Raw genomic sequence first — 16564 nt, forward strand, 5'->3', positions numbered from 1 at the left:
TTGGGACTCAGAAGAGGCTTAAAGCAAGCAACCCCCAGTGGAGATGAAACCACCGCAAACATGATGAGTCCATGACCCGCTGCCTTTCTTTTCCAGTCTCATAAACCCAGGGGAAGATATTGTAGAATACTTAGAGCGAGCATGCAAACACAATGTGATCTGGTCCCTTGTGAGGGTCAATGAGTGAAATTAATGATAATAGTAAATGGAGCAATGCTCTACACTCCAGCTGGGCAGTACATTTGGTGATATGAGACATTTTCAAAATAAATCAAACTTTGCTTGTATAGCTCCTTTCATGCAAGTGCTTTTATATAAAAGGGTAAATAAAAACTAGACGACCATCAATTACTTACATATTGAAATGTTATGTTTTTTCTGTTCTCTATTCTTAATTGTTTTCACATTAAAATCACATTTCCTTTTTCTCTCAGATCTGTGTGAGCATCGAGGGCGAACGCAGCGGCTTCATCAGAGTGGCAAGTGGAAAGAAGAGAGGCTTCGTGCCCTGTGACGTTCTGGAAATCATCTGAGTGAGATAAACACTCAGAGAAATGAAGAGAGAGAGAGAGTGAGAGAGAAAGAGAGAGGGAAGGTAGGATCAGCCGTCTGGTGGTCAGTAAACTGAACCTACAAAATGGCTACGAGACACCCGTGAGGGAGTTCGCCTCATCAGAAAATTGGAGCTCGGAGTCTCTGTACCTTCCTCACTCCCTGTAAACACACAAGAGATGCTGAGGCGATGCTGAGACCACAGAGTGTTTGTTGTTTGCAGGGAGACAGGAGATCTGTTTCACTGGATTTGATTTAATTTATAGAGCCGATGTGTGTGCGTTTTTACTCCCTTACTTTTATTCTTTTGCAAGCTTTTTATGTTTTGAAAGTGGAGCTGTCGGCTGGCTGTTTAAGCCAAAGAAAAATCAAACCCTTAAACACTTATAGTTTAGATCCTTGTGCTTTTTACATTATGTTCCAAGCAAAAAATTTGCTTTTAATGCAAATTAGTCAGCAATAGGACAAACTCCCTGACATGAAGGTGATGAAAATTGAAGTAGAATAAACAACATATACAATCAAATAAGAACTTTTACTTTCTTTGAAGCCTCAAATCTCCCTTAAAATCTATCAGAAGAACACTTCCTGTATAGCCTCTAGCGTACAGTTACAGACCATGACAAAACTAAAACCCAGGTGAGAAACAGTGGATGCAACAAAGAGATGTGGGCGAGTATTTTCAGAGGATCAATCAAAGACTTCAGAAACTCTCAGTGGTCCTTCTGAAATATCGCCCTCATACTCCCTAGGTTTATAGTGTTTTACTCATCGCAATCCAGGATTTTACTTAATGATGACAGTAATGCACATTTGGATCATCACTAGAATCAGAAACTCTAATCTGTGTATCACACAAAACTTGTTATTTACCTAATTTAACATTTTGCGTTGTCTCCATGTTGCAGAACCTATAAGATTTAAATTTTTTGGTTGTTTTATCAGTTGATTTAGTTTTCTCTCTTTTCGTCAAAGATTTCACAGCTTCATTGCTATAAAATAGACGTGAATGAGAAGGTACAGCTACTATATAATCAGGACGTTAATGATTTAATTGATCTGAGCTAATGTGAACACACGATGGCGCCTGTAAGACAATGAAACATTTAAGACAATGATACATTTCTGGTTAGCTTGTTAACTTTAAATGTAATCACTCTTGTGTGTCGTCTTTCTCGGCGCGGACTGTTTCGAACAGCGCATCTCGTTCAGATTCTAGTCAAGTGCAAAGGTGTTGCATAATAGTAGATATAGTATATCTCTTACAGGTTGTTCTGCACTGAAACTTGGCTTTATCGAATGTCCAAGAATTCTATATTGTACATACTGTACATACAAGATTAAAATTTCTTCTTTATCACAACAACCAAAAGTGTATTGTGATGATTTTGTGGTCTTTCACATCTTTTCATCATTCTGTAACACATTAATTATATAATATATACCTAATGTTTCATCTGTCTCATCCTAAATTCTTCCATCTGTCATAATGATTCCTGAATTTTTATCATGGTTCACTGTCCTCTCGTACTCATTAATTAGCCATCGATAATAAGCTCATCATTCGCTCAAGTTGGCCCCCAAAAAGATTATGCATCATGCAATTATGCATATTATTATGTGATTTAGTTGTTAGTGAAAACAACTGGATTGTGACTGTGTTATTCGGAGCTTGAAAAGAACCAAATCTTGTTTCACAGCAATAAAGTGGTAAAGACTGAATTTGAGACATGAAGAAACATTTTGCTATGAACACAGAGATGCCTTTAAAGTTTTACGTCTCTGGTTTTTCATGATTTGTGTGATTTTTTGGTCCGTAATTAAAAACGAGTTTAAGAGTTTGTGACTGATGTGAAAATAAACTGAATTTCTCGAATGAGGTAATGCATCGTGCACTTTTTGAACAAGACAGCTGGACAGAGGAGTTTGACCTTAATACATTCTCGATTACTGTACATAGCCAATGCTGTCAGGATTTAATATTCATAAAAATAGGACGCAAGGATCATGTCTTAATATTTGTTTTTGAAACTCCACTGTGAGCCTGTGCTCACTTCCATACTTCTACTTCCATACAGGGCATTACAAATGCATTAGAGCACATCCTGATGCAACAAAGACTCAAAGAGGAAGATTGCATGTGTCCAAAACATAAAACATGAAGCAAAATGAGATAAGGCAACTTGCATGAATGCTGTGTAGCATCAGTATACTGTACATAAATGAAATGTACTATTATTACTTACTAGGATTAATGAATATAATAATCCATAACAATTCCCTCAAAATGTGCACATGCAATAGACACAATGTACTAGTAAACCTAATGTAAGGGTCCAGTGTGTAGGATTTAGTCGTATCTAGCAGTGAAGTTGCAGATTCCAACTCTGTCTCTTCAGCCTCCCCTTCCAAGCACAAAGGAGAAACTACAGTGGCCTATATAGAGCCAGTATTTGGTTTGTCCCTTCTGGGCTACTGTTGAAACATGGTGGTTCAGCATGGCAGCTGCCATGGAAGGATTCATGGTCAGTAGATAAAAAAAAGGTTAATTCTAAAGTAACAAAAATACAAAGATTCCTGTATTCAGGTGATTTTACAATAATGAAATAGAAATGTGAATTGAATATTCCATTTCTGCCAATAGATCCTCCTAAATGTTACACACTGGACCTTTAAAGTTAAAAAATAAAAAATAATTAACTCTGTTTCACATTTTCAACATCAAGCTGAACTTTTATGCTTAAATGGATGAAAAGTCCAGTTGTCAGAATAATGAAGAGTTATTTTTGGGAGTCTATCATGTTTGGATTATCTTTGATTGTTTTTAATGTGTATTGTTTGATTGTGTGTAAAAATGATAAAGTTAATCAAATTCAATTAAATCTGAACATTTACAGTCCCATTAAAACTAAACAAACGTGTTGTTACAGCCTGTTGTAAAAGCGAGGTCATTCAGGATGGCTTTGCAGAGTCATTCATTTGGGCACATACATACTGAGTAAGCAATTTTTGAACCATAAATATAAATTTTGACACAAATCTAGATTTAGAACATGTCATATTTTTCACTTCACCTGTTGTTTCCAGGCCACTTTCTCATCTTTTCATCTCACAGTTCAGTAAGCCTTACTGATTTACCCCATTTGATCTACCTGAGCGGCCATTCTGCACGCCCTGCAGTCCACCATGAGAGAGATTGTTTCACTGCAGATGCAGATGTTTCAGCAGCTCCATTAAGAAACTGCTCACATGTTTAAATTGTTGCTGCTGTTGCTGTTGCTATCTATAGAAACTGAGACAATCACAAACACTTTGCTATTTCAGTGTCTGCCCATTTTCCTGTTCTGGGTCTGTGTAATGACACGCAGCAGGCCGTCACTGCAGGTTGCTGCTCCAACATACTTGAGTATGGCACCACCTGTTGGTTTATCAGAGTAACATCCAGTTAATGACGAGCTTATGCTATAACAGTCCAGTAGTTACATCCTCTCACCCAGTGAGAAACATATAAGTGAACAAAGCTTAAAATAAATCAGGGGAATGAAGTTCACACCTGCTGAAGTGTCTGAAATAAAATCTCTGTCCACCGTTCAAATTAAGTTTGATTCCTTCTCCAAAAGCAGGACTAGAGTAGTATTTCTACTGTGTAAAAACTCAGATTAAAGCAGCAATAATAAATATTGTTGAATTAAAATAAAATTATCACCCAATTTTCCACTTACCTGCAGCTCTACAGAGCTTTATATAATCCTGCACGTCATATTTGCTGAAACATTCACTATATCCTGACAGTAGTGGATGAGACCATGAGACAGATTATCTGCTCCTAAAGGCATTTGCAGGAATCCACTGCACCTGGACAAAAACAACCAGTCAGAGCCAAAAGAAAGAAAGTTGATTGCTGAGTCTCATTCTCAGATGGTGAAATACCAAAAGCTACCTGGTGCAGCTGTAAGTCAGAACCTCACCTTTGGTCTATGGAGCAGATGCTCAGATATTCAACATATCTTTATAGATATATCTTGAATGGGAGCAATGTTCCTTTAGGGTTTAAACTGTTAAAGGAAACATGCTGTGATGTTCCTGCATGTATTAATAAAAGTATGAGACACAAATCGACTTATTAAAACAATTCAATTCAAACAACCTGTTGTTTCACATTGCTGATATGACAAAGTTGTAGTCTTTCAAAACAGAGAAACTAGCAATGCTTGTCTGGATTGTTTGAAGACCTGGAACTACTCTCACAACAAATGCATTTAGTAGAAAATTGAGTGTTTGTGAAGGAGCGATTATGTGAACTGTGAGTGTGAGAGGTGTGAAGCAGGAAGGAGACACCTTCCAGTTGTTGGTTTGTTTGCATGTGTTTCACTCAGCTCAGAAAACCAACAGAGGAACTGCAAACAAAAGAAGAACAAACTCTATTCTGTGTAAATGTTTTGGTGAATCCCTCCAGTGACAGTAATGACGTCCACTTTCTTATGTCCAAATTCACACAAACAGTTTAGCTCTCAAAGAAGAGTCAAAGATTTCTCTGTCAACTTTAATTATGAGTGTTTGGTCTTGGAGAGACACAAATTAAAGTCAACTGGGTTGCAGAATTTTTTTTTTTTTAGCATCATGTGATTTCCTTGCACTTCTTGCTCAGTGGAACCTAAATACACAAAAGCACATTGTGTTCTCATGCATATGTAGACGTAGTATCACCTACAAGCATGCTCCTTCAATTGCGGTAAGGCCAAGGTCAGTGGCTTTTTGCACATGCAGCAGTTCTTTAGGTTAGAGTAAAGCAGAATTTATACTTCATCAGGGTGTTTGCAGGAAGTGTTAACACTTCAACTATTCCCTTGAAATAGCGCACAGTATATTGGGGGTTTTGTGGTGAATCAGGTGGTCTTTCAGTAATGACTATTTGCAGTTTTCCATTGAACTCACCAGCTCACGCTACTATGAATGAAATGAATGCAACTTCATCAGAAATGTTGTATTACATCTCTGGAGCAAGTTTTAAGTCCCTGAAAGTTAATCTCATAAAACAAGATGATGCTTTAAACACTGCAGTGTAGTTTTGGAAATCATTGCCAGTACTGTGAAGTCATGGTTTCTTGTAGGTATGATGACTGAAACATGCAACAAAACAAAAGTTATTTCAAGAGCAAGAGAAAAGGTGATTTGAGTAATCACGATTGAAGCCAACCACCACTAGAACAAGAAACTGTCTGATTCCCAAAGTTTGCTTCTGCCCATGAAATTACTCAAGGTCATTTGGTGTTTTTGACTTTACTTTACGCTTGATAATAATCAAAACTTCCCAACAAAAGACAGGGATTACACTAATTTATTTTTATGTAAATTAATGATGAGGAGCCCCTATTAACTACTTTATGTTAATTCCAATTTGCATTTCACACCTGCCATGCATAAGAAATGTCATATTACTTTGCACTGATATGGATTAATGTTACATTTTCTGTGTGTTACAGATTTTGAAGGGCATGGGAGAAAGTTCCTGGTAATAAAGCGTTTTGCTTTGAAAGGCTTGTACATGATACACGATGGGTACAACATAGAAAAATGCATTGTTTGACTTTTGCAAGTAACAGTCTTGTGGTAAATTAACTGCTGATACATGTTGAGAAGCAAATAACAGTATAAAAAGCCACAGAAGGAGCGGCTGAAAACAACCATGAGTCCTGCCTTCAGCATCGCTCTTCTCCTGCTCTCCACAAGTAAGACAGTAACATTATTTCCCCCATTTGCCTGATAATAAAATAATTAAACATAATCATTTTCAGCTGTTGTTAAGACTGTGGAGGACTGGACTGAAGAGGAGGAAGATTTTCCATCCCAGTTGAAGGGGGAGACAGCTGACCATCATGCAGAGGAGGTGAGATACCATGACACATAAACATGTGAAGCATTTAGTTTGTGTGAAGGAAAACATCATTCATAAGACTTCTGTATCAGATACTGCAAGCTGAAGATCTCTGTAGTAGCTGTAAGTCGCTTGTCTCCCAGGTGAAGAAGAAGATGGACGATAACACCTCTAAGGTACAAAATATAATCTAGTATCACAATGAACATTCAGAGCCTTTCCACAGCCATTGAGCCTCTTTAACAACTAACAACATTCATTTTCACTCTTTGTTTTCACTCACACTTTAATTTAGTTGGAGCACCCAAAAAGTGATGGTAGAAAAGCTTTAGTATTTTAGCAGGTTTTGTGGATATAATTCATAATTTGGTATTTGGGGGGCAATAGTAAAGGTTTATGTTCCTTAAGAATAACAATTATTATAAATATTGTGTAAGTGATGCTGTTTAGGACCCTCAGTCCTCTAGATCTGAATCAGTTGTGTGTCAAATGATTACATTTGTAGGATAAAGTTGCAAAGCTGATGGACAATGTCTGCAGTCAAGAGAAGAATGAACAGGTGAAGGAGGTCTGCAAGAAGATCACTGGAAAGATCAAAGACAAACTGAGTGAGACCATTGCCAACAAGGCAGATCCAGAATCTGCGTGTAAAAAAGTAAAACTCTGCCAGAAAAAGCCTCCCCATACACTGTAGTAAAAGGACTGAAGTGTACCAGTGATGTTTCATTTGAAACATCATTGTGCATGTTGCCCTGTTCTTGCCTTTGCAATAAAGATTTGAAGCCATTTATTTCCATATCCATGCAGTGTTTATTTATCACAACATACATATGACTTTAAAGACATTTAAAGTAACTTCAGGCTAATGAAATGGAAGCTAAATTAGAAACCTACAAATAAAACAACAAAGTATAAAAAATTAAGTACCCATTCTATATTTAAAACAACTGTAACTTGGTAAATCTGCAACGGACTATCAATATATTGAACAGGGTATAATGGAGCTCAAAACCTTTTTTCAATAAACTCCAGGGGTATGAGCTCAAGTCAGAACTTCAAGCAGCAGGTTCCCATGTAGATTTTTTAACATACATTTATATTTACAGTTGATTGGAAACAATATACTTTTTAGGGTTTAATTGTCAAAAGGAACAGAGGATGTTCCAGGTGTTTATATATAAGAACGTAACTCACAGTACACATCAATACTTCTGGCAATTGATTTTAGATATCAGATGATGTAATGAATATAAATCACTGGCTACAAAGAAAGACAAAATAAAATGAAGTCTAACCCCAATACTATTGTCATCACAGTTTCTCACTGCACCTCACTTGCAGAATACTTTTGTGCACACAACCACCAAAAACCAGTTGCCAGTGAGCTCACAACAGCTCACAACAAGTGCATTTGACTTCACTCTGGACCACTGAATCACAGATACAGCCCACAGTCTGAGCTTTTTTACTGTCATGCCTCTTGAAATGTGTAATAAGTTCTTGTGGTCATTCATCATTACCATACTTACAAGACTGTGTGGATGTCTGGAAAAAAGTCGCATGAGTTTGCATTTGTGTTCTTCTCTTTCCAAACAGTGTCTTTGGATTCTAGGTACTAAACTGGGATTTTAAAGAGTACATTATCACTTCAGCTTGAGAATGCAACAACACATACTGTGTACGCTGACTCATATGGTGATGTATGTAGAGTTGAGTAAGATATTATTTGTAAAGTAACTGCATTATTGAGGTATAAAATAAAACATATCTGCATGTGTTTCCAAAAAAAGAAGATTTTACCTACGGGTTTTGTAACACATTTTTAAAAATGCAGCAGTTTGCAGTTTGGCTTTTGCAAGCTCCACTTCACTTGTGGCAAGTAAGGTGATGATCCATGCATTTGAGAAACAAATAGCAGAAGCTATAAAACAGCATAAAAAGCCACCAAAAGAGCAGCTGAAGACAGCTCTGATGAAACAGCGAGCACAAACATGAGTCCCGCCATCAGCATTGCACTTCTCCTGCTCTCCGCAAGTAAGAAAGCAACATTATTTACTCAATCTTCCCTTTTAATTCAAGTATTTTCTGAACCCTAATTTTCTTTCAGCTGTTGTCAAGTCGTGGACATCTCTGGAGGTCAAAACTGAAGGGGATGATTTTCCACCTCAGTTAAAACATGATGTGAGGGAGGGAGCAGACCACCAAACAGAGGAGGTGAGAAACTATGACACACACAGAACCTGATGAATTTTAAGTTGAAACATCAGCCCTTTACCTTTATTTAGACATGCTGTGTGAACATGCCTTTTTATGACTGACTCATCAACAGGTTTATTTACATTAAAACATTTTATTTTCTTTCTTATTTTGTATGTAAAAGCTTTTATTAAACCCGATATTGCAGAATAGAGTTTTCCCGGGTTCCTGTACTGCCTGTAAGTTCATTGTGTCCAAAGTAAAGAAGCATCTGGGCAGCGATCATTCAAAGGTAATGAATACAAAATATACTTTAAAATAATATACTATATTCAGACCCTGACTGAGCCTCCCAGAACAAGTTAAAAATATGAACTCTCACTGGGCTCTTGTGTTCACATTACCCTATAACTGAATTATTGAATTACCCCGCAGAATTTAAAATGTATAAATATCGAGTGATAATCAGTCAAAATATTGTCATAGAAGTGATCAAGATTGTAAAAAATATAGTTTTATTAGTTATATACACAAATGCAGCAGAACAAATAACAAAATAAAACTATAATACAGTCTGTTTAGATGTGAATTTGTTGCAATTAATGCATTTTTCATGGAAAGTCTATATATGCCTGTAAATCACTAAAAATATTCCTTCAAAGTTGTAGAATCTTTTTTCTTTTAGAAATAAATGAGCACTGAATGAATTATGACATATGAATAAATGATCCAAGAAGCAGTGTCTACAGGAAAGATATTAGTGAGAACAGACTTTGTTTTAGTTTACATTTTCTGGTGGGTTGAAGTTGAAGGTTGAGTTTTAACACTGAGTAATTATAATTTGATCCATTATAGTAATTTCAGTGCAGTTATTTATCTGCCTTTATTTCTTTGTGGAGGACAATCTGAGTAGTGCATACCATCAGAAGTGTTGATTCTTAGGATTTGCCTATATTTGTACGCTGAATAAGACCAACATCACCATTAATGAGTAAAAAACGCGTGTCAAATATTTCATTTGTGTTTACTTGAAGAACAAAATCAAAGAGCTGCTGAACAGGGCCTGCAATGGAGTGAAAAGAATCCTCAGATCTGCCTGCAAGTCGATCGTCAACAAGTTCCAACAAAAACTGATCAACGCCTTAACAAAGCTCAAGAGTCAACGGGAAATTTGTGTTTATCTGAAACTCTGCAAGAAGAATAAACCTTTATAGATATAACATATAATGCATTTACATCAAGTGTACCAACAATGTTTCTGACTGTTTCTGAGTGCATATTGTTTTTGCCTTTGTAATAAAGCTTTTCTGAAGTGGTTGTATTTCCATGTGCAGTGATGTAATTCTTCTCATACTTTTTGTTTTTTTCTCTCACACAGCTGATAAAAGCGGAGAGAGTTTAATGGGTAAAACCATGAGGTAGAAGTTACAGGAGCTTAGTGGAAACACGGGCTGAAGTTCAGAAGTCATGCTATAGATTATTTTTAAAGCATTTTGAAGAATTACTGGAATGAATTAGTAAAGAAGTAAAACTGTGGCCTAACCTGACAGTAAAGGTCACCAATGTTCAAAGTCCAAGTCTATTCAACGTCAGGCTTATGCTACTGTAGACACATTTACAACATACAAATAAAACCATGACATTTACTCTTGTTTCCCCTTCTTATTCAAAGCTATAAAGTGGTAAATTCATTGTTGTTCATTGAAATAGTCCTGTGGTACACATCAAACACACATTTAGAGCTGCTGGTCGTCTGATTTTGTTACATTTGAACGGAGCCTTATGCTAAGCTAACTGGTTAACCAGCTAGCTTCATATTTACCACACATACATGACAGTGGTATCAATCTTCTCAGTTCTTTTAACTCAAGGTCCACTTACTAGATTTATTCTGGCTGATGATGGGCCAAGAAATTCCGTAAGTGGACCTTTGAGTTAAACCAGCAGCATTGCTCCAGGGGATGGCAATTTCAACCTCTCCATCAGCCCCGTGGATGTATTAAGACAGAGGTCGGTCCTCCATTTTGGTAAAGACTGAAATATCTCAAAATATAGTAGAATTAATTACCATGAAACTTGATTTAAAATTTAGTCAAATCTGTGTTCTTGTGGACAGCACCCACTTTATACCCTTTGGTTTCATACTAAAAACAACCTTCACAACTAAGGACATTCCCCTCAGCCACACGCTTTTGTTTTAGGTGCGAGTAGGCAAATGTTAGCACTTTCAGTGTAAGCCTGGTTAGCATGCTGACATTAGCATTTAGCTCAACTACAGCTGCTACGATGGTGGTAGTTTGTTACACTAATTTGCAATTTGTGTACTCACAACTTAAGGTCACATAGAGGTCACAAACTGGGTGCTTTTCTTGTCTTTAATCAATAGTGACAGCTGAAGAATGACAGGAAAGAGATAGCGGATGACACGCAGCAAAGGGCCACAGGTTGGAGCTGAACCCATGGCTGCTGCAGCAACGACTCCAGCTCCAGCTCCACCTGGTAAGCTACTCAGGCGTCCCATAATGAAATATTCCGACAATATTTGAAACATCAAAATACCGAAAACAACTTTGCATCAAACATTTAAATCCAAATGAGCTTATAGCTGAGGAAAAACCATTGTCCTCGTCTGTTTGAGGGCAACACACGTGAACTGCTTAGTATTGTTTGGTTCAATTTGAAAATAAAGATTTTAATCTTATACACACAGATAACAGAACTTTGCGGCGCAAACTGTGGCTCCAACACCCTGTTTCCTGTGCATTAACTGGAACAGATGGTTAATAACATGAGTAGGTCGTGTGAAGGTGGTCTCCACAAAACCACTTAGTTTCTATACTGTGACCACACTATTTTTGTGGTTTGAATTTCTGTCTGTGGAAGCTTGCAGCAGTGTTGCAGTGTAGCCCCTCAATGCTGTGTATAAAAGGTGTGTGTTACAACAGATGCACATACTCACCGCTCACTGCCAGCAATGGAAACCTCTTCAGTCCTCCTTGTGTGCATCCTGGTCACATGTTCTGGTGAGCTACATCATTTTTGGATTCTATCACAATCCTCTTTATCCTGTAATTTATTATTTATAACTTTTACATGTATTTGTATTTTTTCTCTTCACAGTCTGGACAGTCCATGGGAGAAACTTAAAGGTCAAGACTGATGATCAGGTGGACGTCCAAACCTCTGTGGAGGCCGGCAGGGTAATGTGGCTGCTTTAGTTTAACACTCATATTCAGATATCAGCTGATAAATTGTAAAAGTAAAAGTCCTGCATGCAAAGTCCTTGTAAGTAAAAATGTAGAAGGAGATTTATTTAGAAGTACTTAATCTGTAGAAAGAACTGTCAGTTAGTACTGATTCATGTAAGTAGCATGTAAAATATTGGAGTTTACCTCGTTGGGTATCGAACAGTTATCTAAATCAAATTATCTGATAACTTCAACTAACTAGACGCTGATTTTCTGTCATGAGCTAAAAATATCTGGAACTGGTTTCATCTTTAACAATATGTTTTATTTTATCAAGTATCTGTGTGTGAAATCTTCAGTAACTACATGTGTTTGATAAATGTAGTGGAGTAAAATCTACAATATTCACTGAAATGTAGTTTAGTTCACTGTGCAAAGTACCACAAATATGTGCTTACAACTACATTTTGATGTGTTATAAACCATTTATTAGTTAATATACTGCGTATTTAACATTATCCCACCACATAAAGAGTTTCCATCAGTTAAAGTACCATTTTTTAGGACTCATCCCTCAGTATTTACAGTATATGTCACTTTAACCTTCAGCTTCCAGGTGTGTGCTGGGCGTGCAAGTGGGCTTTAGGTAAGGTGAAGAAAGTCTTGGGACCGAACGCCACTGCAGAGGTAAAATAAAATGTCTAAAAGATTGGTTGTGGAAGGAACTGTGGAAGGAACATTAATGTAATTTCTACTCTTACAGAACACGACTCCAAAGCTGTTGGCCGTCTGCAACGAAATCGGCCTCCTGAAAGCTTTGTGCCGCAAATTTGTGAAGAACCACCTCGGGGTATTAATCGAGGAGCTCACCACCACTGATGATGTGAGGACAATCTGTGTCAACGCTGGAGCCTGCAAGTGAGTCACCAGCTCGCCTTTATATTGTTTAACCAACAATATGACCTAACATTTTTCCACAACATTAATTACTCATGATTTAGCAACAACAATAGAGATAAATGCTATTTCTTTAAACACATATTGCCCAGTTGTATAAGTATTTATATATATATTCTAAATGTAAACATTTGAGGGGATAATATACTTTTTATCTCACTACATTTCTCTATATAGTATGTTTGATTATTTTAGATACAATAGGTTTGTTACATATAATGCATCGTTATAGATCCAATTACCCAACACAATATGAAGTAATAAAATGAGCTACATCTATAGCTCTATGATCATACAATGGTATGTTAAATACAGTACTGGCAGGGGTCATTCTGTGTACTCTGTACGTACTTCTTCCACCACTGATACTCCTTTATTTTAATTAATTTGATCTTTTCCTGCGTTTCTAATGTGCTGTCTTTAGGCCGAAGGAGATGTTGGACCTGCTCTTTTATTCAAGCGGTGAGGATTCACAAACTGAAATGAACGAATATGCCTGGGGTTGAATGCACAGATAATAACCAAACTGCCCTTGATTGACAAGAAAAACGGAACTGCACACTCAGCACATACGAATACGATCAACGAGCGCTTTCACCTTTCTTTTTGTCACTGCATTCACTTTGCAATTTCCCTTGTGCCTTTATTTACTCTGCAATTCCTCTGATGTTCATTTTTATTGCGTATCTGTGCATTAATGATCAATAAACATTTGCATTTCAAATCTTATGATTATTCTTTGTGTCAGTTTAAAATTGCATCTTCACCCCAACTGTTAAAACCTGATAGTGATAAACTGTCTCACTTCAGTTGAGAGACTGACCACTGCTTTGACACTTCAGTTGGTCAGTTGGACATAAAAACTAACAAGATCTAAACATCATACTTTCAGGAAGTCAGATCTTGTTCATGTCAAGTTCAAAATGACCCCAAAAAATATTATTTGAGTAAGCAAAACAAAACTGACAAAAGAATGTTGCTGAGCCAAATCACACATACAAAATCCTTGTGGTTTTTGAGGAGAAGCTTCTTGGAAACGTTTATTTACACTTTTACAAACAACAAGGGCAGCTGCAAAACTACCCCTTGTGGCATCCAGTTTGTGGGTGTAGCTTATAAAGATGGACGGATGGGTCAAATGTAATGTCCAACCAACAGGGAATAGTTCTTTTTTTTTGCTCAATCAGTGATGAAAACAATGCTCAAACTAAAACAAAAAGGTTAGAAAGATGAAGGACGAAGACAGCCACCGTTACCCACAACAGGATGTTGTTGGGCGCTGTTAATACCAGTTCTCACAACATGTTAAAGATAAGACCCTCACTTGCAGTAGTAAATAGGTCATACATACATGTGAGAATGTCTCAGAAGAACAGGCCTATTTAGATCTTTAACTTAAGCAAAAAATACTCCCATGTTAACATTTAAAGTAGCATATAAAAGTATTAGCAACAAACTGTGCTTAAATTATCAAAAGTAAAAGTACTCATTAGGCAGAATGGCTCCTGTCATTGTAATGCTACTGTATCAGAATATTATGTGATTATTATTACTATAACTAACATTAATGTTGTAGCTGGTTGAGGTGGAGCTCATGTTAACTACCATACTTTATATACATTACTATTTGGTAATTCAACCTTTAACAATAGGCTATATAATTTTAGAAATCTGTAGTAACTAAAGCTGCAAGACAAATGTAATGAAGTATAATGTAGAAGTTAGTAAGTAAAGTATATCAAAATTGATCCATGAAGGTGCTTTAAGTCATAAAACCTTCTTGGTGGCTCAGATTCTTGGACATGATTGAAAAGTTCAAGATATTTTCCGAAAATGAACCAACAGTCAGAGGTTGGTGAAATAAACCTCTAAAACCTTCACTAAATGGATTCAAGTAAACACCAAGCAACTGATATTAACCAAAGCCTGTTTTTATATGCATGTGCAGAGTTGTGCCCACATCCTCATCACAGATAAATGTTGGTACCAGAGGTTTCAGTATATAGTCAGTGGTTTTGCTGCACAAAAACATATCTGGTGATATTGTATATTTGTAGCCTTGATTTTAAACATGGTAATATGCTGCTGAACAACATTGTCACTTGTAAACGTGTTAGCATGCTGACGTTAGCGTGTAGCTCAAAGAACTGTGTCCTCACAGAGCTGCTAGTGACTGTATACATCTTGCTCAGATGTCATTTCATAAGGAATGTGTAAACTATATTGACATAAACAAAAACAGGTGCTAATGTCAACATATCCCATGAAAAGACACATGAATGTATGAATGAACCAATGAATTGATCCAAGTATTGTCTGTTATGTAACTTCCTCTGTGTCATAGAGCTCCATTGTATGTGAAAACATATCATTGAAGCACAGGTGATATGTTACTTCATAAACTGCCCTGCTGCTGGAAACATGAAGGATTTACACCTTCAATAGGATTCAATGGTCTCAGGGCCACATACCGGCTTGAGAAGTGGTACAGTATTGAGAGGTAGACAACAAAAATATATAGCTTTATTCTTGAATAGATTGATAATACCCTAGGGTTTACTTTATTACATACAAGAACACATACCGGCGTGTTGTGCAGATGTCCGTGCAGGGCAGGGAGCGGGCTCGTCCGGTGGAATGCGTTTTCCTGTTCAATGGTTTGCCACTGCTGTGTTAATGTGTGAAAGGACGAATGTGGCATGTAGTATAAAAGCGCTTTGAGTGGTCAGAAGACTAGAAAGGTGCTATACAAGTACAGGTCCATTTACCAATTACCATATAATTAATTATATGGCAGACTAGAGGTGCCAATATTAAAATGGAACAATGTGATGAATTTGTTCATAATATAGGACGAGTTTAAATTAAAAAGAAAACTCAGATGATGGGCATACAAGGCAGTGGCTCTTTCCCCAGATTGATGCGTTTCAGTTTACTTGATATTAAATCCTGCCAGGAGCTTTAATGGTCGACCTTTGACTTTAATTCAGAATTAAACTTCATATTAAAGTTTACATGAAACATGAAAATAAAAGCTGAATTATTCAAATTATTCAATGTTAATGTTGGTAGCTTTGGACATTTCCTGTGAGAGCAAAAATGTATTCTGAGACTGTCCTATTGACAACCTTAGAAAACTCAAGCAGGCAAAGCTGCTTACGTGTAATTTCTTGAAAACGGAAGTGGGCAAGAGTAAGTGCTTTTCTTTACCGAATCAGTTGGCAGATTACACCTATCAACATGTTAAATCTTGAAGCTTTACAGAAACCACAAAACTGACAGACGTATTTAGCGGTAATGTGTGTGAAGGTGCAGCAGGTTTGACGTAGAATCTGAATTAGAAATTCTTCTTTCATACAGAAGAAAATGGCCTTCGAAAGACAAAAGCATGAGTCACTTTAATTGTTTTTTAATACAGTGGGTAGAGGACAAAGGGTACATTATGACAGTGACATGCACTCAAGACTTTCACAGATACACATAAATAAGGCGAACAAAATACATGAAACATATGAGCCATTTACACAGAACATGTCACTGGTCATCTTTATAATGCGGTTGGCTCCTTTTGAAGATTTGAGTCAGCAGCCTCAAGCGATCACTGCTGAACAAAACCTTAAAAAGAATAGCACCCTTTTTATAAAAGTTGCAATTCAATAAAACAAATTTGCTACTGATGGCTCAAAATTGAGTGTGTGATAAACTTTCTTCCTCACGAGGAGGCTGCAGCAGAGAGCAGGCACTTGCTGTTTCGGTCAATGAAATGTCCACGTGACCGATTGCTGTCCCAGCTCTG

At 37.0% G+C, this 16564-nt stretch overlaps 5 protein-coding genes across 6 annotated transcripts in view; 4 read left to right on the forward strand and 1 right to left on the reverse strand.

The window, feature by feature from the left end:
- The window catches only part of stac (SH3 and cysteine rich domain), a 31277-nt gene extending 29063 nt beyond the window's left edge, over positions 1 to 2214 (forward strand). For both annotated transcript variants that reach the window (XM_035674750.1, XM_035674751.1), the window contains one exon: positions 435 to 2214. In XM_035674750.1, coding sequence (XP_035530643.1) covers positions 435 to 533 — 99 coding nt within the window. In that variant the 3' untranslated portion in view covers positions 534 to 2214. The remainder of the gene's footprint in view (positions 1 to 434) is intronic.
- A 4009-nt stretch (positions 2215 to 6223) lies between these two features.
- Positions 6224 to 7145, forward strand: LOC118337490 (antimicrobial peptide NK-lysin-like). Its single transcript, XM_035674552.1, has 4 exons — positions 6224 to 6281; positions 6348 to 6439; positions 6520 to 6603; positions 6933 to 7145. The coding sequence occupies exons 1-4, from the start codon at positions 6239 to 6241 to the stop codon at positions 7119 to 7121; spliced, it is 408 nt and encodes a 135-aa protein (XP_035530445.1). The 5' UTR covers positions 6224 to 6238; the 3' UTR covers positions 7122 to 7145.
- Positions 7146 to 8418: 1273 nt separating this feature from the next.
- Positions 8419 to 9954, forward strand: LOC118336923 (antimicrobial peptide NK-lysin-like). The gene is made up of 4 exons (XM_035673688.1): positions 8419 to 8461; positions 8535 to 8641; positions 8832 to 8915; positions 9658 to 9954. Exons 1-4 carry the CDS (start codon positions 8419 to 8421, stop codon positions 9835 to 9837), a joined length of 414 nt encoding a protein of 137 aa, XP_035529581.1. The 3' UTR covers positions 9838 to 9954.
- A 1586-nt stretch (positions 9955 to 11540) lies between these two features.
- LOC118337284 (antimicrobial peptide NK-lysin-like) lies at positions 11541 to 13497 on the forward strand. The gene is made up of 5 exons (XM_035674234.1): positions 11541 to 11646; positions 11744 to 11823; positions 12421 to 12498; positions 12575 to 12729; positions 13193 to 13497. The coding sequence occupies exons 1-5, from the start codon at positions 11598 to 11600 to the stop codon at positions 13272 to 13274; spliced, it is 444 nt and encodes a 147-aa protein (XP_035530127.1). The 5' UTR covers positions 11541 to 11597; the 3' UTR covers positions 13275 to 13497.
- A 2649-nt stretch (positions 13498 to 16146) lies between these two features.
- tonsl (tonsoku-like, DNA repair protein) overlaps positions 16147 to 16564 on the reverse strand; it is a 10931-nt gene continuing 10513 nt past the window's right edge. The window contains 1 exon segment of the mRNA XM_035673690.1: positions 16147 to 16564. This exon segment is cut by the window's right edge and continues 83 nt beyond it. Within this exon segment, the coding sequence (XP_035529583.1) occupies positions 16481 to 16564 (84 nt within the window). The 3' untranslated portion in view covers positions 16147 to 16480.

This window comes from Morone saxatilis, unplaced genomic scaffold (assembly GCF_004916995.1).
Source record: "Morone saxatilis isolate NCDOM2014 unplaced genomic scaffold, NCSU_SB_2.0 Contig3, whole genome shotgun sequence".
NCBI lineage: Eukaryota > Metazoa > Chordata > Actinopteri > Moronidae > Morone > Morone saxatilis.